Here is a 27,186-nt window from a genome sequence, read left to right as displayed (position 1 = left end):
GCCATGGAGCAGGAGGGGAGGACCGAGCCGGCCGGGAGGATAGGGGACATAGAGAGTCAAAGGATGCAGAAAGGGAGGAGAGGAGGATTGAGGAGGCAGAATCAGGAGATTGGAGGGAGAAAGATTGAGCAGAGGGAAGAGATGATAGGATGGAAGAGGAGAGAGTAGCGGGAGAGAGAGAGCGAAGGTTGCGACGGCGCATTACCATCTGAGTAGGGGCAGAGTGAGTAGTGTTGGAGCAGAGTGAGAGAGAAAAGCATACAAAGTAGTTAGGGGTGTAACGATCCATCTACTACATCGATGTATCGATTTATATTCCTATGATCCAACTACATCGATCTGTGCTCGGCGAGTTGGCCTTTTGGACAACATATATCGATCTAACATCGTTTTAAAATGTAATAAATCGATTGTATCGATACTTTGAAATAACCCCATTGGATTTAAGCACGTCAGACTTTATATGGATGTTTTTTCTTAGCACTTTTAATGATAAAGGCTTTAAACATTACTCGATTCAGTCTGCCTATCCGTGACGTCATCGCGCCAACAGCAGCGCAAAGGCGCAAAGACAACCAAACATAGCATGGCGGACGAAAGAGGAGAAGCCGAAGAGCGAGAAATTATCAAGCCACCATTGCGGTCCAGTGTGTGGAAACACTTTGGCTTTTGCAAAGACGGAGATGTTCTAAATAAGTCGCTCGCTGTTTGTAGGATATGTAAAGGTCAAGTAAAGTACAATGGCAACACGACAAATCTCTCCAACCACCTACTAAGGCGCCATGGGATTTCACACCACACCGACCGTCCAGGTACCTCTTGCAGCGTTCCCGCTGCTACAGCAGCGAAAGGTAAAGTCAACTCTGCAGAAGCCTCAGGTCTCGCCTGCATGTTTAGTCAGAGACTAGGCCAAAACTCAGCTCGGGCGAAAAACATCACGGCAACAATTGCCAAGTTTATCTGCAAAGACATGCGACCCTACAGTGTGGTTGAAAATCCGGGATTCCGTGAAATGATTCAAACATTGGAGCCAAGGTACACAATACCAAGCCGACCACACTTCTCAGAAAAGGTTATTCCTGCATTGTACGAAAGTGCTAAGAATGATGTGAAGCTGTCGCTTTCTCAAGCTGAACGAGTAGCGATAACGACAGATGGCTGGACGCCATGCTCAAATCAAGGGTATGTGACAATTACCTCTCATCACATTGATCAGGAGTGGAAAATGAAGACCTTTGTTCTGCTAACCAGAGTTTTAAATGAAGCCCATACTGGTAAAAATATTGGCGCGTTACTGCGTAAGCCTGCATGGAGTGGAAAATCTACGACAAGAATCCTGCCATCGTCACAGATAACGCCAGGAATATGATTGTGGCCGGTGCAGAAGCCCAGTTCAGTCCACACATTACCTGCTTCTCACATACACTCAACCTTGCCTCGCAGAAGGGTTTGGGGGTGGACCGTGCTTCCAGGTTGTTGGGGAAAGTGCGAAAAATTGTTGGATATTTTCACCGCAGCCCGATTGCATGTCACGCCCCTACAGGAAAAACAAACTCTGATGGATTTACCAAAACATAAACTGATCCAAGACATAATCACCAGATGGAACAGTTCATTCGAAATGCTTGAACGTTTTTTTGGGAACAACAGCCAGCTATAATGGCAACTCTGATGTCCAAGGATCTACGAAGGGGGGTCACAGATGTAGGCACGCTGAGTGAGAGTGATATTGCCAACATGGATGACATTGTTCAGTTGATGGGTCCTGTCAAAATGGCAACCACTGTGATGTGTGAAGAAGACCAGCCAACTCTCTCTGTAATTGCTCCTCTTCAAGCAAAACTGCTGAAACACCTACAGCCATGCGAAGACGACTCAACCCTGGTTGCAGAGATTAAGAGGGTGATGGCCAGTGACCTCTCCACACGCTACAGAGGCACCCAAGTTGCTCTCAACATAGGTAATTAATTTGGAGTCTTAATTAAAATCAACTTGGTTAATATTTTAGGTTATTAGACTGTATTAATTTGTAAAATGCCACACCTTTGCGTTTTCAAGTTTGAATTTGAGTTGTTTTTTTCATATGGAAAAGTAAACAAGATATCTGCAATACAATTCTTAGTTCATGGTGGCTTTACATCATCACTGTGCCACATTTCTTTTAAACATACTAAAGTTTAATCTTCTGATTATTTTGTGTATGAGGAGGTGGTCATCACTTGCAATTTCAGGTCAACTTAATTTAATAATGCAATGAATGCAATATTCTTGTTCTTTAAACAGCATCAGCGTTGGACCCGCAATTTAAAGAACTGCCCTACCTGGAAAAAAGAGGACAGAGAACAGGTCTACACAAAACTGGTTTTTGAGGCAGAAGTGTCCCACCAGGTAACTCTTCTCCTCTTTCCTCTGCTCTTTTCTCTTCTCCCCTTTCATTTGTCCTCTCTCAAATCTCATCTGTTCTTTATCTTCCTCTAAATTTATGTGTGCAGTATTACAGAGCAGAAATTTGAACAGTTCACACATTCTTACATCAATAGATGCAAGCAATGGGAAATCAGGAGGAAGACGAGGGAAGCTCAAGCACAAAGCTGTCAGGATTCAATGAAGAGACCACAGGTGTGTTTCATGTGATACCAATAAAAGATTGTTGTTGTTTTGTATTCATGAGAAACATGACTATATTTTGAAATATATTTCTTATATTGTAGCTCCAAATGAGTCACCTCCTTGTAAGAAGAAAGCCTTAGATGCGCTGTTTGGCGATTCCTTCACCCAAAGAGAAAGAAAATCCACAAGCGAGACAGCCAGAGCAGAGGTGTTAAAGTACCGAGCAAAAGATGCGTTGCCTTTGACTGAAAATGCCATGAAGTGGTGGAGATCTCAGGAGAAAGAGCTACCTGTACTTTCCACCCTTGCTAAACGGTACCTGTGCATTCCAGGCACCAGTGTGCCAGCAGAACGAGTTTTTAGTACTGCTGGCGACATAGTAAACGCACAGAGAAGTGTTCTGCGGCCAGATCATGTTGATCAGTTGATATTTTTGAAAATAAATCTGTAGTCATTGAAGAGTAGCCTAGTAGGTTACACTTGATCTTTAGTTGAATATTGTTTGTTTATTAAAATGAGAGTAGTAGCAGGTTCATCCACTGCTCATTCAACCTGAAGAAATGTTGGTTGCACTTTATTTTTGATATTAATACTGTATTTGTATTGTAATGTTGAAAAACAAAAGCAGAAGTAGCAGGTAAACCTACTGTTAATTCAACCTGAAGAGATGTTGGTTGCACTTTATTTTTGATATTAATATTGAATATTTTCATGTTGAAAAACAAAAGCAGAAGTAGCAGGTAAACCTACTGTTAATTCAACCTGAAGAGATGTTGGTTGCACTTTATTTTTGATATTAATATTGTAATATTTTTATGTTGAAAAACAAAAGCAGAAGTAGCAGGTAAACCTACTGTTAATTCAACCTGAAGAGATGTTGGTTGCACTTTATTTTTGATATTAATATTGTAATATTTTTATGTTGAAAAACAAAAGCAGAAGTAGCAGGTAAACCTACTGTTGAAATGTTGGTTACACTTACTGTACTTTTATTGAAAATGTATTGAATATTGAAAATGAGATCAGACAATTTTAACTTCCTGTTAATTCAACCTAAAGTGATGTTTGCACTTTATTCAAATAAAATGTGAATGCATTTGCCATTCATTGTTGTTTACTTGTTTATTTCTATTCATAATTAATTGATACCTGATTCCATTACAAGAAACAGGAATCAAGGAAACTTCACCTGCACTGTCCAGTATCCAGGTATTTATTTCAGTCACACTGGTTGAATTTTTGGCTAAAAGGTTCCTGAATCGATTTCAAGTCACTGAATCGTTTCGGATCGTATCGTTCTAAATGAACCAATATCGTCCTTGAATCGTATCGACAACCACGAATCGTGATACAAATCGAATCGTTGTTAAAACGAATCGTTACACCCCTAATAATAATAATAATATGCCATTTAGCGGACGCTTTTTTCCAAAGCGACATACAGTAATGTATATATATACATGCACTAACGGTAAGTTGCTCTGGATAAGAGCATCTGCTAAATGACGTAAATGTGTATGGTTTGAGAGAGAGAACATCAGGTAAAGTTCTGGGGGATGTCAGCCATGAAGTTGGCTAAACACAACTGGAATATAATTTGTTTGTGATTCATTGTTAATGGATTTTCCATTAGGAACACAGGGGAAAAACCTAACACAACAACACACATAACACACAACCAATAAAAACAAAGGGGGAGGAAACCACTAAAGTTATTACCATATTGTCATTTTCTAACGACAGGGAGAAAACATGTAAAATCTAGAAGACTACTTTAGATCTGGTCAGAAGAAGCCTAGTGCACTACGTAGGGAACAGGGTGTCATTTGGGCCAGAGTCAGTAACTCCCCTGGGTATGAATTGTCTCTCTATCTCATCTGTCTTCTATATGATGTTCTCCTCTCCTCCTCTCTTCTCTCCTCTATTCACTCTATTCTATCATCCACACCACATGCCAGCTTCAACACAATCCATTTACAAGTTAAAGACACACCTTGGAATAAATAGCAAAGGAAAACTACTACTAGATGGATTTTTTTATTTCCCATCACCATGAATCATATTTAATAACTGAACAGTAGCAGACCTAACTTCATCTGTTCCTGACTCTGGATAGTGGATTAAAAAGACCATCAATCTCCAATGATATTAAAGTACAATTCTGAACATTACTGATATACTGAGTGACAAGTCAAGATAGCTGATGTTTTTATTGTTTGGTTAATAGCACCACCTGCTGGACAGGTTTAATGTTGCTTGACTGAGCAGTATGGGAGAATAAAAGATGCCAAACTTAGGGTCGGTTTCCCGGACATCTCCATTGAACATGCTTTTTAGTATAGGACTAGGCTTCATCTGTTTCCGGGAAACCGGCCCATATAGTTCAATTAGCAAGTAAGTAACACTACCTGTTCCATGATACTGAGGAAAATTACATTGAGACAGAGAACCAATTGAGAAAACATTTCAATGGTTCTGAATGACAACCAACATACATTAACAGCATACATCATGATTAATGTAAATGTATAAGATTAAAACGTTGCACTTACAAATAATATGAATGCATTGAATTGTAATTCATAACATCTTCTGAAGACCAAATCAATCAAATCATTGTACATAAAAACAGAGCAGAATGAATCATCACATCTGGGGACCCTCACCACCAGCATGACTAGTATCTATGTGGACCCTACTACAGTTTAACCAGCTCAGCTATAGACTACACCAGCATGACTAGTATCTATGTGGACCCTACTACAGTTTAACCAGCTCAGCTATAGACTACACCAGCATGACTAGTATCTATGTGGACCCTACTACAGTTTAACCAGCTCAGCTATAGACTACACCAGCATGACTAGTATCTATGTGGACCCTACTACAGTTTAACCAGCTCAGCTATAGACTACACCAGCATGACTAGTATCTATGTGGACCCTACTACAGTTTAACCAGATCAGCTATAGACTACACCAGCATGACTATTATCTATGTGGACCCTACTACAGTTTAACCAGCTCAGCTATAGACTACACCAGCATGACTAGTATCTATGTGGACCCTACTACAGTTTAACCAGCTCAGCTATAGACTACACCAGCATGACTATTATCTATGTGGACCCTACTACAGTTTAACCAGCTCAGCTATAGACTACACCAGCATGACTAGTATCTATGTGGACCCTACTACAGTTTAACCAGCTCAGCTATAGACTACACCAGCATGACTAGTATCTATGTGGACCCTACTACAGTTTAACCAGCTCAGCTATAGACTACACCAGCACGACTAGTATCTATGTGGACCCTACTACAGTTTAAACAGCTCAGCAGTACCATTAATGAGCCAAAACCCAGGATAGAGGGGCTGAGTGAATGTGGTCTGGACTCTGTGGAGGAGGGTCATTGTGTCAGAGACACTGTAGAAGGACAGAGTACCTGACTTGTGATCCAGGTACACTCCTACTCTGGAGGACTGAGGGCCTGATACTTCAGTCATAACATTATTGTGTCTGAAACAATAACCACCACTAGAGCACACTAAACTCCAGGACTTGTTATTGTGTCCAAATACACCATCTGTCCCTGTTCTGCTGATGTCTTTATATGAGACTGCTGTAAAAACACACTCCCCACTCCACTCCACCTCCCAGTAACAGCGTCCAGACAGACCCTCTCTACACAGAACCTGGCACCACTTGGTGAATCTGTCTGGATGAACAGGATATGGTTGTTCTTGGTCTGTATAGGTCACCTTTCTGTTCCTTTTAGACAGAGAGAGGAGTGTGTGTGCTGTGTTTGGGTCCAGTGTGAGCTGACAGGAATCTGGGAGAAGAGCAGAGCAGAGACCAATGAGGGGAGTTAGAACAATAAGTGAAGTCAGATACTGTATCTACCCTGTCTTTGATTAGAGCACAGCAGAGATCAAATCAGAGAAATATGAGGAGTCAGATAGATACCCAGTCTTTGATTAGATCTACTATTGCTATATATTTCTAGAGGGATTGTTAGGAGTGTCAGTAAAAGAGACTGTTAGTTACTTCAGAATAAAGAGACTCACATTGTAACAACTGTTCTCTGGTCTTGGGCTCTGGAGGCAGTACAACATCCACTATATTCACTACAGACACACAAACACATTCACAGAGAGAGGGGAATGTTATCATCACACCATATTCCACATGTATATGACTAGTAGGGAACTTTCAATGGTCTAAAGTTGATGTTCTTATTATTTTCAACACACCTGTAGTGGAGATCTTGGTCCATTCTCCTTTAAGGACGTCTTCTAGTTTCTCTCTCAGTTCAGACACAGTCTTACTCACATCTCCAAAGTACTGAAGAGGACGGACAACGATGCTGGGTAAGTCTGAAGATACACTGGTACCGGAGAGAGACTGATAACTCTGGAGAGAGAGAGAGAGAGAGAGGGAGAGGGAGAGAGAGAGAGAGAGAGAGAGAGAGAGAGAACAGAACAAATGATTGAGAGTTTCACATTGAGTTTTAATTTCATATCACATGTAACAAGGCAGTTGAGTTACCTGGAGGAAATGGATGTGATCCTCTGTGTGTGAGAGCTGCTCCAGCTCAGTGCTTCTCTTCCTCAGCTCAGCTATCTCCTGCTCCAGTTGCTCCAGGAGTCCTTCAGCTTGACTCACTTGAGCCTTCTCTTGGGCTCTGATCAGCTCCTTCACCTCAGAGCGCCTTCTCTCAATGGAGCGGATCAGCTCAGTAAAGATCTTATCACTGTCCTCCACTGCTGCCTGTGCAGAGCGCTGTTAAGAGAGAGAGAGAGAGACTGACTTGTCTTACTTTTAATGAGCCATCCTCATTACACTATCACCCCCCACCCCCTAAAAGCACATTGCGTGCCACCACAACCTCCACACAATCACATTATCCAGTACCCAACACCACAGTACAATACACCATCCAGCACCACATTCCAACCGTCCATCCAACCCCTCCTCTCCAGCCGTACAGACAGCCCCCCTGAGCCCCCATACCTCCTGAAACATCTCCACACTGTTGATCATTTTGTACAACTCAAACTCAACCCTAAGGCGTCAACAGTAATGGCATTACCCTGGCAACACAGAAAAAACATGATGAACAGTCTGTCATTGCAGAAAACGGACACCCCTCCCCAACTCCCAGGTCAACCCGAGCCAACCAGCTATTGGTGCTATTGGTGTCCAGGGCTCCATGTAATACCCTCCACTGGACGACCCCTGACCTTTCCAGCACTGGGAGCTTATAGAGCACCCTCCACCTATACCCTGCCATGCTCTCAGCCCCCACAACCCCCTGCCACTGATGCCCCTTCACTCCCACTAAGCTCAGAGTGTTAAAAGTCAGTAAGTCCTCCAGACTCTCCTGCCAGTCCCCAGTCTCTGCTGTCACTTGCAGTGGTGGAAACGGTGGTGGCCCCTCCTCAGGCTGCTCCAGCCCTCAGTACTGCAGCATAGAAATCAGAGACCCCTGCTGTATTGAGTCTCTCCTGCCGCATGATGAAGAGCTGCTGATCCAGCCCCAAATCACCAGCCCTCCTCAACAGAGCACATGCTGGTTCCCTCCAGCCCACCTCCGTACGGTACAGTAGCCTCTGTGCTGCTGAGTCAGAACGCTGCCACCCTGACCAGAAAAAATTCACTAACTTGCGCTGCAGGTCCACAAGCAGACCACCGGGGGCGTTGAGAATGGCCAATTTAAGCCATAGAGAGGATGCCAGCAAGTTGTTGATGATCAGCACCCTCCCTCTGTATGCCACCTGGGAGATGAGCCACCTCCACTTCGTCAGCCTCGACACCACCGCTTGACACTCCTTCCCAGTTCTTCCTATCCCAACCCTCCGAGCCCAGATACACCCCAAGCATCTTGAGCCACCACAGCCCCACTGCAACCCCCTGGAAGCTGCGGAGGTGCCCTGTCCCCTCCATGCCCCACATAACAGAGCCTCACTCTTGCCCCAGTTTCCCTAAGCAGAAGACGTCCCTCGTACACCCCCTCAAACTATTCTCCAGGGCCTGTAGGTTCTGCTCATCCCTAACCAACACAGACGTCATCAGCGTATGCTGACACTGCTATGCCTGTCCCCAACCCTATGCCTGGCTCCCACACTCCCTGTAGCCTCCTGCGTAGCAAGCCCAGAAAGGGCTCAATAACAAGAGTGTATAGCTGCCCTGACAGAGGGCATCCCTGGTGAATGCCCCTCCCTACCCAGACTGGCCTACTGAGCCCTCCCCACACCTTGACCATACATGAAGCCCCAGCATATGACCGCGACATTACGTGGTCCTCTGTAGCTCAGCTGGTAGAGCACGGCGCTTGTAACGCCGGGGTATTGGGTTCGATCCCCGGGACCAACCATACACAAAAATGTATGCACGCATGACTGTAAGTCGCTTTGGATAAAAGCGTCTGCTAAATGGCATATTATTTATAATTATTTATTTAACATTTGAACACAGGCCACAAAATTCTCCCCACAACCAAAACTACACATTGAACAGATATTCATGGTCCACCCTATCAAAGGCTTTCTCCTGATTATGAACAGATTGTCTGGGTTTGAGCGTCCTGGTCCACAGTACGTTTGGTCCTTGTGTACAATAGAGTCCAGGTGGGACTTCAGTCTGTTAACGAGGACCTTGGTAAAGACCTTATAGTCCACACAGAGCAATGCCACAGGCCTCCAGTTCTTTAAGTTGCTCAAATCCCTATTTTGGGCAGGAGAGTCAAAGCCTCCCGTCTACAGCTTAGCGACAGCTCCCCCACCCCGACGCACTCACGCAACACACATCCTGTAAAATAATTCCCCAGAACTTTTTATAAAGATCCACAGGCAGACCGTCTGAGAGACGGCAGCTGAGAGTTTGTGAAAGGCCAGGGAAATGTCTATTTGATTTCTCTGTGACAGAGAGAGTTTGGAAAGGTCTGTGAGCAGAACCTGAGAACACCCAGGATAATAATAATAATAATAATGTGCCATTTAGCAGACGCTTTTATCCAAAGCGACTTACAGTCATGTGCATACATTTTTACATATGGGTGGTCCCGGGGATCGAACCCACTACCCTGGCATTACAAGCGCCATGCTCTACCAATTGAGCTACAGAGGACCACAGAGTTCTGCCCTCTATAAATCAGAGTACAACTCCACAGCCTCATCTCCCCGTTACCCACCCATCAGCTCCCACAGAAGTTACCCACCCCATCAGGCTCCCTCATCTCCCCCACAACAGAAGTTACCCACCCATCAGGCTCCTCATCTCCCCACAACAGAAGTTACCCACCCATCAGGCTCCCTCATCTCCTCACAACAGAAGTTACCCACCCATCAGGCTCCCTCATCTCCCCACAACAGAAGTCACCCACCCATCAGGCTCCCTCATCTCCCCCCACAACAGAAGTTACCCACCCATCAGGCTCCCTCATCTCCCCCCACAACAGAAGTTACCCACCCATCAGGCTCCCTCATCTCCCCACAACAGAAGTTACCCACCCATCAGGCTCCCTCATCTCCCCCACAACAGAAGTTACCCACCCATCAGGCTCCCTCATCTCCCCCACAACAGAAGTTACCCACCCATCAGGCTCCCTCATCCCCACAACAGAAGTTACCCACCCATCAGGCTCCCTCATCTCCCCCACAACAGAAGTTACCCACCCATCAGGCTCCCCTCATCTCCTCACAACAGAAGTTACCCACCCATCAGGCTCCCTCATCTCCCCACAACAGAAGTTACCCACCCATCAGGCTCCCTCCTCTCCCCCACAACAGAAGTTACCCACCCATCAGGCTCCATCATCTCCCCACAACAGAAGTTACCCACCCATCAGGCTTCCTCATCTCCTCACAACAGAAGTTACCCACCCATCAGGCTCCCTCATCTCCCCACAACAGAAGTTACCCACCCATCAGGCTCCCTCATCTCCCCACAACAGAAGTTACCCACCCATCAGGCTCCCTCATCTCCTCACAACAGAAGTTACCCACCCATCAGGCTCCCTCATCTCCCCCACAACAGAAGTTACCCACCCATCAGGCTCCCTCATCTCCCCACAACAGAAGTTACCCACCCATCAGGCTCCCTCATCTCCCCACAACAGAAGTTACCCACCCATCAGGCTCCCTCATCTCCCCACAACAGAAGTTACCCACCCATCAGACAAACGTAAAACAAGGGATTTTCTTGGTTTCCCCACTCTGTTTTTCCAACCCCTCTGGTGAAACAGAGAACTGAGCCCTGTACTATAATAGAATATAATGTGCCATTTTGCAGACACTTTTATCCAAAGCGACTTACAGTCATGCGTGCATATACAGTGGGGAAAAAAAGTATTTAGTCAGCCACCAATTGTGCAAGTTCTCCCACTTAAAAAGATGAGAGAGGCCTGTAATTTTCATCATAGGTAAACGTCAACTATGACAGACAAAAATAGAAAAAAAAATCCAGAAAATCACATTGTAGGATTTTTTATGAATTTATTGGCATATGATGGTGGAAAATAAGTATTTGGTCAATAACAAAAGTTTCTCAATACTTTGTTATATACCCTTTGTTGGCAATGACACAGGTCAAACGTTTTCTGTAAGTCTTCACAAGGTTTTCACACACTGTTGCTGGTATTTTGGCCCATTCCTCCATGCAGATCTCCTCTAGAGCAGTGATGTTTTGGGGCTGTCGCTGGGCAACACAGACTTTCAACTCCCTCCAAATATTTTCTATGGGGTTGAGATCTGGAGACTGGCTAGGCCACTCCAGGACCTTGAAATGCTTCTTACGAAGCCACTCCTTCGTTGCCCGGGCGGTGTGTTTGGGATCATTGTCATGCTGAAAGACCCAGCCACGTTTCATCTTCAATGCCCTTGCTGATGGAAGGAGGGTTTCACTCAAAATCTCACGATACATGGCCCCATTCATTCTTTCCTTTACACGGATCAGTTGTCCTGGTCCCTTTGCAGAAAAACAGCCCCAAAGCATGATGTTTCCAACCCCATGCTTCACAGTAGGTATGGTGTTCTTTGGATGCAACTCAGCATTCTTTGTCCTCCAAACATGACGAGTTGAGTTTTTACCAAAAAGTTATATATTGGTTTCATCTGACCATATGACATTCTCCCAATCCTCTTCTGGATCATCCAAATGCACTTCAGACGGGCCTGGACATGTACTGGCTTAAGCAGGGGGACACGTCTCTCACTGCAGGATTTGAGTCCCTGGCGGCGTAGTGTGTTACTGATGGTTGGCTTTGTTACTTTGGTCCCAGCTCTCAGCAGGTCATTCACTAGGTCCCCCCGTGTGGTTCTGGGATTTTTGCTCACCGTTCTTGTGATCTTTTTGACCCCCACGGGGTGAGATCTTGCATGGAGCCCCAGATCGAGGGAGATTATCAGTGGTCTTGTATGTCTTCCATTTCCTAATAATTGCTCCCACAGTTGATTTCTTCAAACCAAGCTGCTTACCTGTTGCAGATTCAGTCTTCCCCAGCCTGGTGCAGGTCTACAATTTTGTTTTTGGTGTCCTTTGACAGCTCTTTGGTCTTGGCCATTGTGAAGTTTGGAGTGTGACTGTTTGAGGTTGTGGACAGGTGTCTTTATACTGATAACAAGTTCAAACAGGTGCCATTAATACAGGTAACGAGTGGAGGACAGAGGAGCCTCTTAAAGAAGAAGTTACAGGTCTGTGAGAGCCAGAAATCTTGCTTGTTTGTAGGTGACCAAATACTTATTTTCCACCATAATTTGCAAATAAATTCATTAAAAAATCCTACAATGGGATTTTCTGGATTTTTTTCTCAATTTGTCTGTCATAGTTGACGTGTACCTATGATGAAAATTACAGGCCTCTCTCATCTTTTTAAGTGGGAGAACTTGCACAATTGGTGGCTGACTAAATACTTTTTTGCCCCACTGTATATATATATATATATTTTTTGTTGTTGTTGTGTATGGGTGGTCCCGGGGATCGAACCCACTACCCTGGCGTTACAAGCGCCGTGCTCTACCAGCTGAGCTACAGAGGACCAGGTGCAGACACATTTATGAAAGCAAAGACAAGGTCATTATTTGGGCTCTAAACACTAACAACCTACCCTTACACACCTCTTTTGCTACCCCTGCACTAAGATTTCTGCCATGGCATTTAAATGTTTTTGGTTTACATATTCCCCCAGTCTTTGCCGCCGTTCATGTTAAGGAAGTCTAACCGTGAAATCTCCATAAGAGGTGGGAGGGAAATCACCACAATCAGAAACCAGTAGAGAAGCCCATAAAGCCGCCATGCCAGAAAAAACCATCCATTTAAGCAGATTCTGAAGACATGCCCTTAAGAACCCATGACCCATTTTCTCAGCCTATACCGCTTCCTGGGTGAGAGGACACTAAACCCCTCATTCTTCATCACGTGTTGTACTGACCTTACAAACCTTCCAGGATCAATCAAATAAGACTCCAGCAGAACCTTCTTTTTCCCCTTTAGTCTCCATCAGGAACCTAGAAAGTTCTCTCACCGTATATACTGGGCCCTCAGCCTGACTGGCTGTCAGCTCTGGATCCAATGAGCCGTCTGAAAACGACACCGCCTTGTCCTCCGCTCCCGCAGACTCACCTTCCCCCTCTTCCTCTTCCTCCTCCTCCATTGGCACTGTACCGTCCTCCTCCTCCCCAGTCTCTGCCCCCCTGCACTTCCCCCCTGATCAGAGCCTCTTCCCCAATGACAGGCAATATTTCCTGGGATGAGCCCACCAAGCCTTCGCCCACCGGAGTCTCTGTTACTACAGAAACCTGCCTCAGCTCATGTAGCCCAGCTGCAACCCTCCCCACCACCGCTTTCTCCACGGCCTGCGCACCACCACTTGACCCTGCTCTACTCTCCTCCTTCCTGGTACCACCACCACTTGACCCTGCTCTACTCTCCTCCTTCCTGGTACCACCACCACTTGACCCTGCTCTACTCTCCTCCCTCCTGGTACCACCACCACTTGACCCTGCTCTACTCTCCTCCTTCCTGGTACCACCACCACTTGACCCTGCTCTACTCTCCTCCTTCCTGGTACCACCACCACTTGACCCTGCTCTACTCTCCTCCCTCCTGGTACCACCACCACTTGGCCCTGCTCTACTCTCCTCCCCTCCTGGTACCACCACCACTTGACCCTGCTCTACTCTCCTCCTTCCTGGTACCACCACCACTTGACCCTGCTCTACTCTCCTCCTTCCTGGTACCACCACCACTTGACCCCTGCTCTACTCTCCTCCCTCCTGGTACCACCACCACTTGACCCTGCTCTACTCTCCTCCCTCCTGGTACCACCACCACTTGACCCTGCTCTACTCTCCTCCTTCCTGGTACCACCACCACTTGACCCTGCTCTACTCTCCTCCCTCCTGGTACCAACACCACTTGACCCTGCTCTACTCTCCTCCCTCCTGGTACCACCACCACTTGACCCTGCTCTACTCTCCTCCCTCCTGGTACCACCACCACTTGACCCTGCTCTACTCTCCTCCTTCCTGGTACCACCACCACTTGACCCTGCTCTACTCTCCTCCTTCCTGGTACCACCACCACTTGACCCTGCTCTACTCTCCTCCTTCCTGGTACCACCACCACTTGACCCTGCTCTACTCTCCTCCTTCCTGGTACCACCACCACTTGACCCTGCTCTACTCTCCTCCTTCCTGGTACCATCACCACTTGACCCTGCTCTACTCTCCTCCTTCCTGGTACCACCACCACTTGACCCTGTTCTACTCTCCTCCTTCCTGGTACCACCACCACTTGACCCTGCTCTACTCTCCTCCTTCCTGGTACCACCACCACTTGACCCTGCTCTACTCTCCTCCTTCCTGGTACCACCACCACTTGACCCTGCTCTACTCTCCTCCCTCCTGGTACCACCACCACTTGACCCTGCTCTACTCTCCTCCTTCCTGGTACCACCACCACTTGACCCTGCTCTACTCTCCTCCCTCCTGGTACCACCACCACTTGACCCTGCACTACTCTCCTCCTTCCTGGTACCACCACCACTTGACCCTGCTCTACTCTCCTCCTTCCTGGTACCACCACCACTTGACCCTGCTCTACTCTCCTCCTTCCTGGTACCACCACCACCACTTGACCCTGCTCTACTCTCCTCCCTCCTGGTACCACCACCACTTGACCCTGCTCTACTCTCCCTCCTTCCTGGTACCACCACCACTTGACCCTGCTCTACTCTCCTCCTTCCTGGTACCACCACCACCACTTGACCCTGCTCTACTCTCCTCCTTCCTGGTACCACCACCACTTGACCCTGCTCTACTCTCCTCCCTCCTGGTACCCCTGCCATTTATTTTGCAATTCTGAGTAATCACTACTTTAGTAAGGATTAGTAAGGAAAAAAACTTTATTCAGTACTACTGCAGTTGCTTAATAATTCCAATAGATGGCAGCATAAGACCATGAATGACATTTCAGAAGATTAGTTTAGTTCTCTCCCTGGATACACCACCACTCCACCTCACAGGAAAACTCCTCCTGCCTGAGCTTTTTACTGTCCCTTTCCACACTGCTAACGCAAGAGGAAGGACTGAAAACACATTACTGTGAAGTAATATAATGATGACTCATGTTTATTATTACCTGTTTTTATGGTCATGTTTTGAAATTATACCTCATTACTATAACGATTATCAATAAGCCTGAACATTAATTCAGTCACCTCTGCTTGACAAAAACGTATTTTTCTAGTAAATTAATTGTCAAATTCATCAACCAGCATCAAGCCACTCTGCCTTCTCGAACAAGTAGCCACATCAACAAGCCCCGACAAAAGCTTGAGCCGTCAGCGACAGCGAGCACTCTGTACTATAACGATTATCAATAAGCCTTCTCGCACAAGCCAGGGGTATGTTGAGGTAGATTTGCTAACCACGAGGGTTGCATGACGTAATTGATTGGCGGGCTGGAAGATGCAGTGTTTTGTCTTTTCTATTCCGAGACTGTTTACTCCCGATATCAGATATTAAGAATGTTTTTATATAATGCATGTTTACTAGGGTTGAGGTTAGCGCATCTGACTAGTGATTATTTGGCCGGTGTTCAATACCTGCTAGAGTTAATATTTTGTTGCTCTCCCAAAAGCAACACAGGCCAAATACGAGATATATAGCTAACTGTAAAGTAATGAGTGACCTTTTTAGAAAATCATAGGACATAGTCTTTGGTTGCATGCTATTTTATGCTTGTAGCCTATAACTGATGCTTTGTGGTCTTATGCAGCCATCTATTGGAAATATTTAGCAATTAAAAGTTATTAATTCACGTAAAGACATTGGTGAGGCAGCTGAGAAATAAAGTGTATTTTTCTTATTAATTCTGGAGATCAGTCTCAAACCTGCCCCACCTATGACATGCCAATTGCTGGACTTTCACAGAGGTTACTAGGTCACACCCAGTTCAAACCACATTTAAAAAAATAAAACAAATGTGTTGTTTATCAAGTGTTCTGCCTTGCAATAATACCTATAATAAAATGACTAATAAAGGTTACATAGGTTTTATTTAAAAAATAACAATAAATGCTATTTAGTACTATAATGGTATTTACTAACATATAAGTATTACTAAAATAGTTTCTAAACGTGTTCTAGGCTACCCTACCCTAGAATTAGGGTTAGGGGTTAGAGTTAAGGCTAAAATAGGTTATAAGTAGGGTTAGAGTTTCTGTATAGCACTTTGTGACATCTGCTGATGTAAAAAGGACTTTATAAACACATTTGATTGATTGATTGTTAGGTTTAGGGTATTTAAAGCAAAAAAAATGAATAGGTTTATAGCTCTCTTGCTCCTCCCTGTGGCCTTCTGTGGGTACTACATACCTCATTCACGACACTTGCTAGGCTCATTATCTGAGGTAGCAACTGTGTCAGATCTATAAATCAATGAGCTACACCTATCCATTTAGTTTACAACTCAGTGAACCTGCGCAGCATTCGCTCAATTCAATGCCAACGAACTTATAGATGTCGACGCAAATCAAATTACCCAGCAGTAATATAGAAACAATCAATTTAATAAAAAATAAAAAAAAGGTTATTTCTTAATTGAAAAAATGTATTCTGGCTGTTTAAATCGGCCACATCTTGAAAAAGAGGACAGATATGCGTTTTGTTTAGGTTATACACCTTTTTCTGAAAGAAAATATGATTAACTGTGACCAGAAAATGTTTAATGTTTGATTGCTATGCGCCAACCATACGTAGCACTGTGGGTCACCACAACGTGTACCCAGGTGAACAGTGAGTTTGCTCACCTAGTAGTCATAACCTTGTTAATAATAAGTTACCTGAGGTAAAGCTACAATGTTACAGTTTTTTTTGATTGCTTAAGCACGATTTTCAAAACAGGGCCCGTGTTTTCAAAACACTACACACAATTAGCACAACCACACACCCAATTAGCAAAACACTACAGATCCTTTGCAAAATTAAACACTCTTGTAAAAACTATACACTTCTTTTTAAAAACCACACTTTGTTACCATATGAAACACACACGTTTCACATTACTATACTCTGTTTGCACGAGTTACACTCTGCTGTGATAAACCAAAAACACTTTTAGCACTTCTACTTCCCTATGATTAGAGTAGGCTACTATCAACAAAGTACAAATATAATGTAAATTCACCAAACACTACACAAGACCAATGTTGCAGACTGAAGAAACTCATTTATTTCTCAACACGCCCAAAATGTTGACATGGAGATTCATAATACTGTAACCAAACGTCACTTTACGTATTGTAAGTTCAAAAAAAATTTAAAAAAATAACTAGACATTGTCTCTTCGCCTAGCTGGATCTGGCCAGAGAATGTCATCAACATCGCAGGCAATGTTGTCATTAGCAAGACACCTTGGAAAGAAACGTCTTGAATGACGAATCCATCCTTGCATTGCTGCTACCTCCATCTGGTCACAGGCCTCCTCCATGGCTTGGATGAGGGGTACCTCAGCCTGGAGACGGAGATCATATACCTTCCACCGCCATGCCGAGAAAAACTCTTCTATAGGGTTGAGGAATGGAGAGTATGGTGGAAGATATAGGACGGTGAAATGTGGATGTTGCTGAAACCAGTTCTGAACCAGAGCAGAGCGGTGGAAAGACACATTGTCCCAGACAACAATGTATTGCATATGATCGATTTGATTTGTTGCTGTTATGCTGTGCAATTGGTCCAAGAATGTAAGTATGAGTGCTGTGTTGTAAGGGCCCATATGGGCATGTCGGTGGAGGACCCCATTCTGTGTAATGGCTGCACAGAGTGTTATATTACCCCCACGTTGCCCTGGGACATTGACTATAGCCCTGTGGCCAATGATGTTTCTTCCCTCCTTCGTGTTCTCGTCAGGTTGAACCCAGCCTCATCTACGTAAATGAACTCATGCTGGATCTCCTCTCCATCCATTCGTAAACTCTCTGAAAAACAGTGTCAGGCAAAATTGTGTAGTTCAGTGTAGATCTAGTATACATATTACAGTACAGTAAAAGATTATGAGACAGTATGCAAGATCACACTGCTAAAGTGAATACATACCTCTGCATAATCATGCCGCAGTCGTTTCACCCTTTCGGAATTGCGCTCAAAGGCACTCGATAAATTTGCTTCATTTGAATATGTTTTTTTTTTAGGATGCGTGCCAGTGTTGATGTTGAGACCTGATGGATATCGTTGAAAATGGCGTAGTTATTGACAATGTTAGCTTGGAGCTGCTTGAGTGTTATAGCATTGTTGGCCAAAACCATGTTTACTATCTCCCTCTCTTGCTGTTCTGTGAACATAGGAGGCCTTCCCCCTTGTCGTCCCTGACCCTCAATCCTATGTAGAAAAAAAAACAGTATACAATAGTACAGTAATTTCACAGGAAAAGGTAACAGAAGTGCTGATAGTGCATAGAATATAGTACTGTAAGCAGTTACTGAAACCGTGCAGATGTTTTTGATATGATGATATTTTTACAATACCTATTTTCCAGTCGAAATGTTCTCATCACACTTGCCACTGTATATCGGCTTAGATTTGGCTGTACTCGCAGTCCAGCCTCCCTCAGCGTCAGGCCGTGGTTGACAATGTGGTCAACCAGTGTTGCGCGGATCTCATTTGTCAGATTCGGTCCTCATTGAGCACCTTCTTGTCTTCCCTCTTCCTCTTCCTCTTCCTCCCTTCCTCCTCCTCCTCGTCCCTCCTCCTCGTCCTCCTCGTTCTCCTCGCCCTCCTCCTCCTCCTCGTCTTACTCTTTCTCTGACTCTTTCCATTGTGCTTGAAGACCGATGAAAACACCTGCTGCTTTTTATAGTGCTTATACACCTGATTGGTGTGTCTACAATTAAGCAAACGAGTGTTTGCACACCTGATGACTGTGTTGAACCAATTGGTTGGACGGTGTGGTAATTTGACAGTCTGTGCTTTGGTATTGCAAGGACGTGACTTCATGATAGATTTTTGTGTGTAATGTATGTTAACTGTGTTTAGTGTTTTGCAAATCACTGTGTGTAGAGTTTTGCAACAAGTGTAAGGTTGACAATGTGCTTATAGTTGTGCAAATATGGGCTGATGTTTTGCTTCTTGAGTGTAAGGTTTTGCTAATAGTGTACTACTTTTAATTTTAGTGTGTAAGCAATCCAAAAAAACTGTAATACGGGCTGGTCTCATTACCAACAATAGTGAAGCTGGCATTGTGACGCAGAACAATGGGCTGGGAATAGAACTTTCATTAGGCGAGTTGGTGCCACAGAGCTCAAGACAACTAATAGGAGCTGGCAGGGTGAACATGCCCTATTATTTCTAAACTACGGCAAGCATCTGGGACATATGGTAATATTATGAAACTGGGCTCCATGGCGGATGCAATGAAGTAGTTTTATCAGAAAAAGGTGTTCAAAATGTATTGTGTCCAGCCTAGTCCTAGCCCCCCGCTGCCGGCTGGTCGCGCTTGTCTGCACTAGCATTATGTCCTACATCCCCACACTAGAAACACCCAAAACTATCTGTGCTAGCAAACCCTGTGTTCCACCCCTCCCCTGTGTAACCTTGAAGTTTGTTAAGAAACAAACACTTGTCTACGAAAAGAGACATGTTTAACGGATTCCGCTTGGCACCCAGCCGAGAGCACACGAAAACCACTTGCAAATTTACCAAAACTAACCAACTACTTGCGGTCTGTTCGTAAGTAATAAACGAGGCAGATTAGCCACCACAACTCTTATCGAAAGAGGCGAATTCTGCACCAACACACCCCTCACAAAAATCCCACTCGCAACAAGACAAACCTTTTCATTAACACAACCACCGCCTTGTTCATTCTGGATGCAGAGTGCAGATGTTCCGCTCCAACCTGTTCGCCGACCATGAGCAAAACTTCCTCCACACCTTTCTCCGAACGCACCCGAAGCGACAGCGTTTCTTCTCCACTCGGTTGAGGCCATCACGCCGCCTAACAAACTACCCCTACTCCCCCTCAACTCTAAACGATAAACAGTGGAAACCAATAAACAAACCCTCCACCATCAGAAAATAAATTCAGAAAATACGCAAGAACCAAAAGAAAAAAGAATAGTAGCCCTCCTCACGAACCACAAATCTCTCACACAACCAACTTCTTCTTCTATGATATATTGGTGGTCCACAAACCAACGTTAAAGGTGCATGCCGCCACCTACTGTGCTGGAGTGTGTGGTCAATCACGGTTTCCAACATTTCTAAATCCTCCTACCTAACTCAGTACTTCTGAGAAAATAAAGAAGAGCACTACTAACTTCTAATAGACCCTCCCCCATCCCCACAATCCCTTCCAAACCCCCCCCCAACCCCCCCAACCTCAATGACCCTACACATCATTCCCTCTCTTCAACATACTTACAACAATATAACAACACATGCTCCACCGTTTCATCGACCGTACCCCCCAGACACAAACCATTCCCATGCTTGCCAACCAGATGTAATGACGAGTTCAATGTACAATGTCCTAAGCGCAATCAATAAACACCACATCTTCCTTCCTAATCTGACATTTGAATCTTGGTCCATCAACCTTTTTGTAAAACTGTAAACTATTCATTTAAATGCCGGCCCTTGTGCTCAGAGTACCATCTCTTCTGCCACACATCTATCAAAAATGTCTCTGATCTTACATTTGGCCTCACCTCTACCAGGTGGAACATTAATATCAATTATATCTTGTTTCAAAGCTCTTTTAGCTAACTGGTCTACAATTTCATTCCCTTCCACACCCGAATGTGCTGGGACCCCAGCAGAATCTCACTACTACAGCCATTCTCTCAATTCTCCATAATAACATTAATACCTCCAATAGCAGGTCACTCCTATTAGATTTACCAGATGATAAACTATTCAATACAGACAGAGAATCTGAGAATACTATAATTCTAACAGGTTGTACGTCCTCCACCCACTGGAGGGCAACTATTATCACCAACAGTTCAACTGAGTATACTGACAGTTCATCTGTTAGTCTTCTACATATCTGCACATCAAATTCAGGAACGTAAACGCCTGCTCCTGTGCGCCTACTATCTGGGTCCTTGGATCCGTCTGTGAAAAGCATTAAAAATGTAATTGTCAACCAGTTTCTCTATATCACTGACTTCTGACCAATCTTTCCTTTTCTCTACCAAGGTTAGATCAACAACAGGGTCTGGGAGTAACCATGGAGGAACATCCCCTATCACCACAGAAGGGCCAACCTCCAACTCCCTCAAACCACTCTCATCAGCAAGCTTTCCAACTGTCCAACCAAAACCACTGCCTTGTCTACTAGTATATTCCCAACAGTCATCTAGAACAGTAGCAGTGGGATGCTCAACCTCACAGCCTTTCAACCCAATAAGATAATGACCATTTTTACGCCGTACATACAAAGGCATCTCTCCTGCCTCCACCAGTAAGGCACATACAGATGTTGATTTAAATGCACCAATACATATCCTTAAAGCTATATACTGGATTCTGTCCAGCTTCTGAAGCCAAGTCTTTACCTCTGTTCCATAAACTGTACACCAGTAATCAATTGTCGTCCTGATCAGAGCTCTATAAATATCCATCAACAATTGTCTGTCAGCACCCTATTCATAACCAGAGACCCACACAACCAACTACTGCAAAAGTGATGGAATGAGAGAGGCAGAGACATCGTTACAACACTGTACATTGCCATAATATAACGTTTCTTCTTCTTTGGAGTTTAACGGCGGTTGGCATCCAATATGTTGCATTATCGCCCCCAACTGGACTATAATCTATTTTACTTTGTGATACAAAATGGGAAAAGGGGAAAGGAACATTTAATTAAAAACCTTCCAACTAACCCTACACTCATTAAATACCCACTACCCCATTCCACTACTTTGACCCTATCTGCTCCTGCACCATGCCAACGCCTGGGATGACGGACACCACCACTCAACACACCCTGTAACTCTTCTGAAGTCTAATCTTGTATGCCCAAATACTTCTCTGCAGCTGCCACCACAACATCTATTTTCTGTGATTTACGTTCCATTTCTGCGGTACAGTTGATAACCATTGCTATGAACTCTAAGAAGCTAACTTTCCTAAAGCATATATCACTCGTTGGCCTATCCCTCTGTGCTGGCACAGATCTACTACTCACAGGGATCCTCTCAGGATCTCTCACCCTTGACCCATCCTCCTCTACTTCCTTCACTGTCTCAGCATACGACACCTTCTGCACTACTCTGACTCTAGCCACCTCAACCTGCCTCTCTCGCACCGGACACTTCCGATCCCCAGCAACATGGGTATCCCAACAGTTGACACACACTTTATTCACCAGAACAATCCTTTATCCCATTCTCTTCCGCACACATAAAACATCTTGGAATTTCCCTCCCACAAACTGCTGCGAAATGACCATAAACGTTGCACCTGAATTCATGGATTTGCCACAAAAGCTTGAATCAAGATAACTGATATATCATAACATGACTTTCTCTGGTAAAGACTCAAAACTCAAAAGGACTGACTCCTATGTTTCACCACGCTCACCACCGGGTCTGCGTCCCACCAAACGGCGGGAATCACAAACACCAGGAATCTTCATCTTCAATTTCTCCACCTCCACACTTAACGCTACCCCAGAAATCACTCCTTTCAATGGTGCCCTGTTCCTAAGAGCAAAGCAAGAAACAGATCTTGACCCAAGTTGCGTGACACGGAGCGCCCACTCCCTCTGGTTAGAAGAAACACAAACAAATATCACAAGTCCACTACAGGTTACCTTCACTGATTCAACTGCACCCAACTCCTTTCCCACCCACCCTGAAACTACAAATGGATCTGCCAATAGGTATGGATCCACGTTCTCCTACAATGTAACTCCTACTGCACCAGATTCTTCTTTATCATGTCCATTGATGCCAGGCTCTGGTTCTGAGCTCTTCACCACACCTTCTACCTCACTTAACTCTCCCTCATTCATTTCCATTTCACCTCCAGAACTCGGTCTGGCGCACGGCTCACTCTGTTTGCACTTGAGTTATAACATTTGAAAGTCTCTATTCCTTTGAAACTTTTGTGAGTGTAATGTTTACTGTTCATTTCTGATTGTTTATTATCTATTTCACTTGCTGTGGCAATATAAACATATGTTTCCCATGCCAATAAAGCCCTTTGAATTCAATTGAATTGAGAGAGAGCGAGAGCTCCATGTTAATGTATAGGGGACATGAGTCGGTCATGGTTACTCATGGTTATGTGATGAGGTAGCCCCGCCTTCGACTTCAAAATCAGTGTCGGCCCTCAGCCCAATAGGGAATGTCCTCTTGGTGTAACGGTCAAGATGTTGTTTTCTCCCTCAGTAGACCCGGGTTCATATCCCGCCGGTTACATAAAGCAGTATATTTTCTGAAAAGGGTCCAGACAGCCTATTCCCAACAGTGGGGTCAGTGGGATTGGATAGGGGCCCCTCTCTCTCTCTCTCTCTGACTAGAGGAGAGAAGTGAAATGGTGTGTCTCCTCTGGTCAACAATACTCACCTTGAGAGACTCCACAGCCTGTTGGAGCTCCTTCAGCTCCTTCTCTCTCTCCTGGAATCTCTGCTGGACCTTCTGCTGACTCATCCCCAGCTGCCTCTGTGGAGAATCACTCTTCAATGAGCTATCAAGCTTTATTTGTCCAGTAGATCAATAGTATAGTAATGGAACATAGGGCCCATAGAAGATAGGGATTAAAATGTTGAGGAAGTGTCTGTGTGAAATTATATTATTATATTGTTATGTGAATGATTATAGTTTTAACAGTGCACAAAACAGGGGAGCTGATTGGTGTTTGATAACGAATGATAATGGTGTTTGACTTTAGAAAATGGTGATACATTTGGAGAATCTGGGTTAACATATCTATATAATCAAGGTTTGTGTTCATATTTGTTCTGCCGTGGATCGATTTCACTTGAATGATCTCATATTCAAACAGCCTTAGTTCCTACTGTACAGTGCCTTGTGAAAGTATTCATCCCCCTTGGCATTTTTCCTATTTTGTTGCCTTACAACCTGGAATTAAAATGGATTTTTTGTGGGTTTGTATCATTTGATTTACACAACATGCCTAACACTTTGAAGATGCAAAATATTTTTGTGTGTGAAACAAACAAGAAATAAGACAAAAAAACACAACACTTGAGCGTGCATAACTATTCACCCCCCCCCCCTCCCCAAAGTCAATACATACAGGTTTCCCTCCAGAATTTCCCTGTATTTAGCGCCATTCATCATTCCTTCAATTCTGACCAGTTTCCCAGTCCCTGCCGATGAAAAACATCCCCACAGCATGATGCTGCCACCACCATGCTTCACTGTGGGGATGTTGTTCTCGGGGTGATGAGAGGTGTTAGGTTTGCGCCAGACATAGCGTTTTCCTTGATGGCCAAAAAGCTCAATTTGAGTCTCATCTGACCAGAGTACCTTCTTTCATATGTTTGGGGAGTCTCCCACATGCCTTTTAGCGAACACCAAACGTGTGGTAATGCCTTTTTTCTGGCCGCTCTTCCGTAAAGCCCAGCTCTGTGGAGTGTACGGCTTAAAGTGGTCCTATGGACAGATACCCCAATCTACGCTGTGGAACTTTGCAGCTCCTTCAGGGTTATATTTGGTCTCTGTTGCTTCTCTGATTAATGCCCTCCTTGCCTGGTCCGTGAGTTTTGATGGGCGGCCCTCTCTTGGCAGGTTTAATGTGGTGCCATATTCATATGCACGTACCACTTTTCCGTTATTTATTTTTTAGAATGATTTGAAACAAACAAAAAATTATTTCATTCCACTTCACCAATTTTGACTATTTTGTGTATGTTCATTACATGAAATCCAAATAAAAATCAATTTAAATTACAGGTTGTAATGCAACAAAATAGGAAAAACGCCAAGGGGGATGAATACTTTTGCAAGGCACTGTATCTTTAATTCTTTGTTTATCAGACAGTCACCAACAAGTAGTTCTGGTCTTACCTGTTTCTCAGTCCTCTCTGCTGCAGCTGACACTGTATCATGGCCTTTATGTTTATCCATTGTACACAGCAGACAGATACACTGCTGATCGGTACGACAGTAAACCTCCAGCAGTTTGTCATGATGAGAGCAGATCTTCTCCTGTAGTTGTGTGGTGGCTTTGACCAGCTTGTGCTTCTTCAAAGCAGGAGATTCATAGTGAGATTGGTGGTGAGTCTCACAGTAAGAAGCCAAACACGTCAGACAGGACATGAGGGCTTTCCGCTTTCTGGTCCCAGTGCAGAAATCACACACCACATCTCCAGGTCCAGCATAGCACAGAGCAGGAGGGGGAGCAGCCTGGAGTCCTGTCTTCTTCAGTTTCTCCACCATCTCAGCCAACATCTTATTTTTCCTCAGATTAGGCCTTGGAGTGAAGGTCTCTATGCACTGAGGACAGCTATAGACCCCTTTCAGAACATCCTGATCCCAGCAGCCCTCAATACAGCTCCTACAGTAACTGTGTCCACAGGGGATGGTGACCGGCTCCTTCAGTAGATCCAGACAGACAGAACAACAGAACTGGTCCTGGTCGAGCAGAACTCCCTGCTGAGCCATTTGGACGGTTGTTCACTCTCACACAGACAGACGACACAGAGACTCAGATCAGTTTCGTTTCCTCAGAAGAGAGTTTGTGGAGGGGAGGGACTTCCTGGTTCTGCCAGAGGGGTGGGGTTAAAAGGAGGGAGGGAGGGGTTAGAGGAATGGAGGAAGAGAGAGAGGAACTGCATGCAACAGCAAGAGGGAGACAAATAGTTTTGTTCCTAGGTTACAGTCCTTAACATGGAACAAATGAAATAATGAATCTTAAAATGTGAGTTGTTAGAATATATAAAGGATAACAGTTTCTATGAAGAACATATGTATAATTATTTTAATGACCTTTATAATGCCTTATAATACACTAATGTGTTCTACTTAAGCAATAAGGCCTGAGGAGGTGTGGTATATGGCCAATATACAATACCACAGCTAAGGGCTGTTCTTAGGCACAACGCAACGTGGATTGAGAATGATCTAAATGAATTACATATAAATGTATATGGGAAAATGTTGATAAATACTTTTTTGAGGGAAAATGTACTTGATACGATTGTAATATATTGTTGTCTCACCTAGCTGTCTTAAGATGAAGGCACTAATTGAAATTCGCCCTGCTAAATGACTAAAATGTAAATGTAAAAATGAATAATTGCAAAGCATGCTGAGTATTATTCTAAAGAGCTCCGCCCCGAATCAAGGCCAAAAATAATACCCTAGTGTGCTTTGCAGTTAATTTCTTATGTTCATTTTCACATATACATTTACATTTGAGTCATTTAGCTTATCCAGAGTGACTTGCTCAACTAAGGTAGATAGCAAAATACAGTATCACTGTCATAGCAAGAAAAAAGGTTTTGTCACTGTTTCTGAGAATGTTGTTGGTGTTCGGATCGGTTACTTGCAAATGTGTTTTTGTATTTAAAATGAATACATTACATTGAATGAAATACATTACAAAATACAAGTATTTAGTAGTTTATTTTGATACATTGATCTTGATGGTATTTTGTATCTGTATTTTGTAATTGTATGTAGTAATTTCTACCCATCCGTGGTAGTAGAATACTCTGTCTGCAGGGGTTTTTAGGACCAGGACACTGGAGGCAAAGGACCGGTTTAAACAGGAAAATGTCCTGGAGTTTTATTAAAAATAAATGTTTCACAAATCACTTTGAAAAGGCATTGAAAAGGCAAAATAAAATACCTATCTCTCCTCAGAGCATAATTACTGGGCAATCACTTACAAACTCAAGAGATCAGGGTGTTGTTTCAGTTCTCGGAACAGGGTTCTGAGAACTGACACATCTCAGTTTTCAACCCTAATGCTGAGCTGTTGTGACTTCTATCTCAACAACAGGATGCTGCGCCTCACCCAGAAGCTCTTTTGGCACTCCGCCTAGAACAGTTGGTTTAGACAGAGGATCAACAACAGGATGCTGCCCCTCACCCA

General features: G+C 44.2%; 1 protein-coding gene and 1 long non-coding RNA gene across 2 annotated transcripts; one reads left to right on the top strand and one right to left on the bottom strand.

The window, feature by feature from the left end:
* The first annotated feature begins 2,326 nt into the window (after positions 1-2,326).
* On the top strand, positions 2,327-3,177 carry LOC121540627. Its single transcript, XR_005995524.2, has 3 exons — positions 2,327-2,388; positions 2,541-2,619; positions 2,712-3,177. It is a non-coding gene; the product is annotated as an uncharacterized LOC121540627 (long non-coding RNA).
* Positions 3,178-5,863: 2,686 nt separating this feature from the next.
* Positions 5,864-25,751, bottom strand: LOC121540078 (tripartite motif-containing protein 16-like). Its single transcript, XM_045218704.1, has 6 exons — positions 25,155-25,751; positions 23,688-23,783; positions 7,160-7,393; positions 6,865-7,024; positions 6,679-6,738; positions 5,864-6,443 (listed from the first exon to the last, which is right to left on the bottom strand). The coding sequence occupies exons 1-6, from the start codon at positions 25,749-25,751 to the stop codon at positions 5,929-5,931; spliced, it is 1,662 nt and encodes a 553-aa protein (XP_045074639.1). The 3' UTR covers positions 5,864-5,928.
* Positions 25,752-27,186: the final 1,435 nt, after the last annotated feature.

The sequence above is a fragment of the Coregonus clupeaformis genome, unplaced genomic scaffold, assembly GCF_020615455.1.
Source record: "Coregonus clupeaformis isolate EN_2021a unplaced genomic scaffold, ASM2061545v1 scaf1734, whole genome shotgun sequence".
NCBI classification, from domain to species: domain Eukaryota; kingdom Metazoa; phylum Chordata; class Actinopteri; order Salmoniformes; family Salmonidae; genus Coregonus; species Coregonus clupeaformis.
This window is presented reverse-complemented; position numbering and strand designations above follow the sequence as displayed.

Bases quoted from the DNA above. Each gene is read 5' to 3' on its own strand.
- LOC121540078 (XM_045218704.1), bottom strand. From the start codon at position 25,751: ATGGCTCAGCAGGGAGTTCTGCTCGACCAGGACCAGTTCTGTTGTTCT. The intron at 23,784-25,154 runs GTAAGACCAGAA...GATTCTCCACAG, and splicing joins CAGAGAGGACTGAGAAACAG to AGGCAGCTGGGGATGAGTCA. The intron at 7,394-23,687 runs GTGAGTATTGTT...CTCTCTTAACAG, and splicing joins AGGCTGTGGAGTCTCTCAAG to CGCTCTGCACAGGCAGCAGT.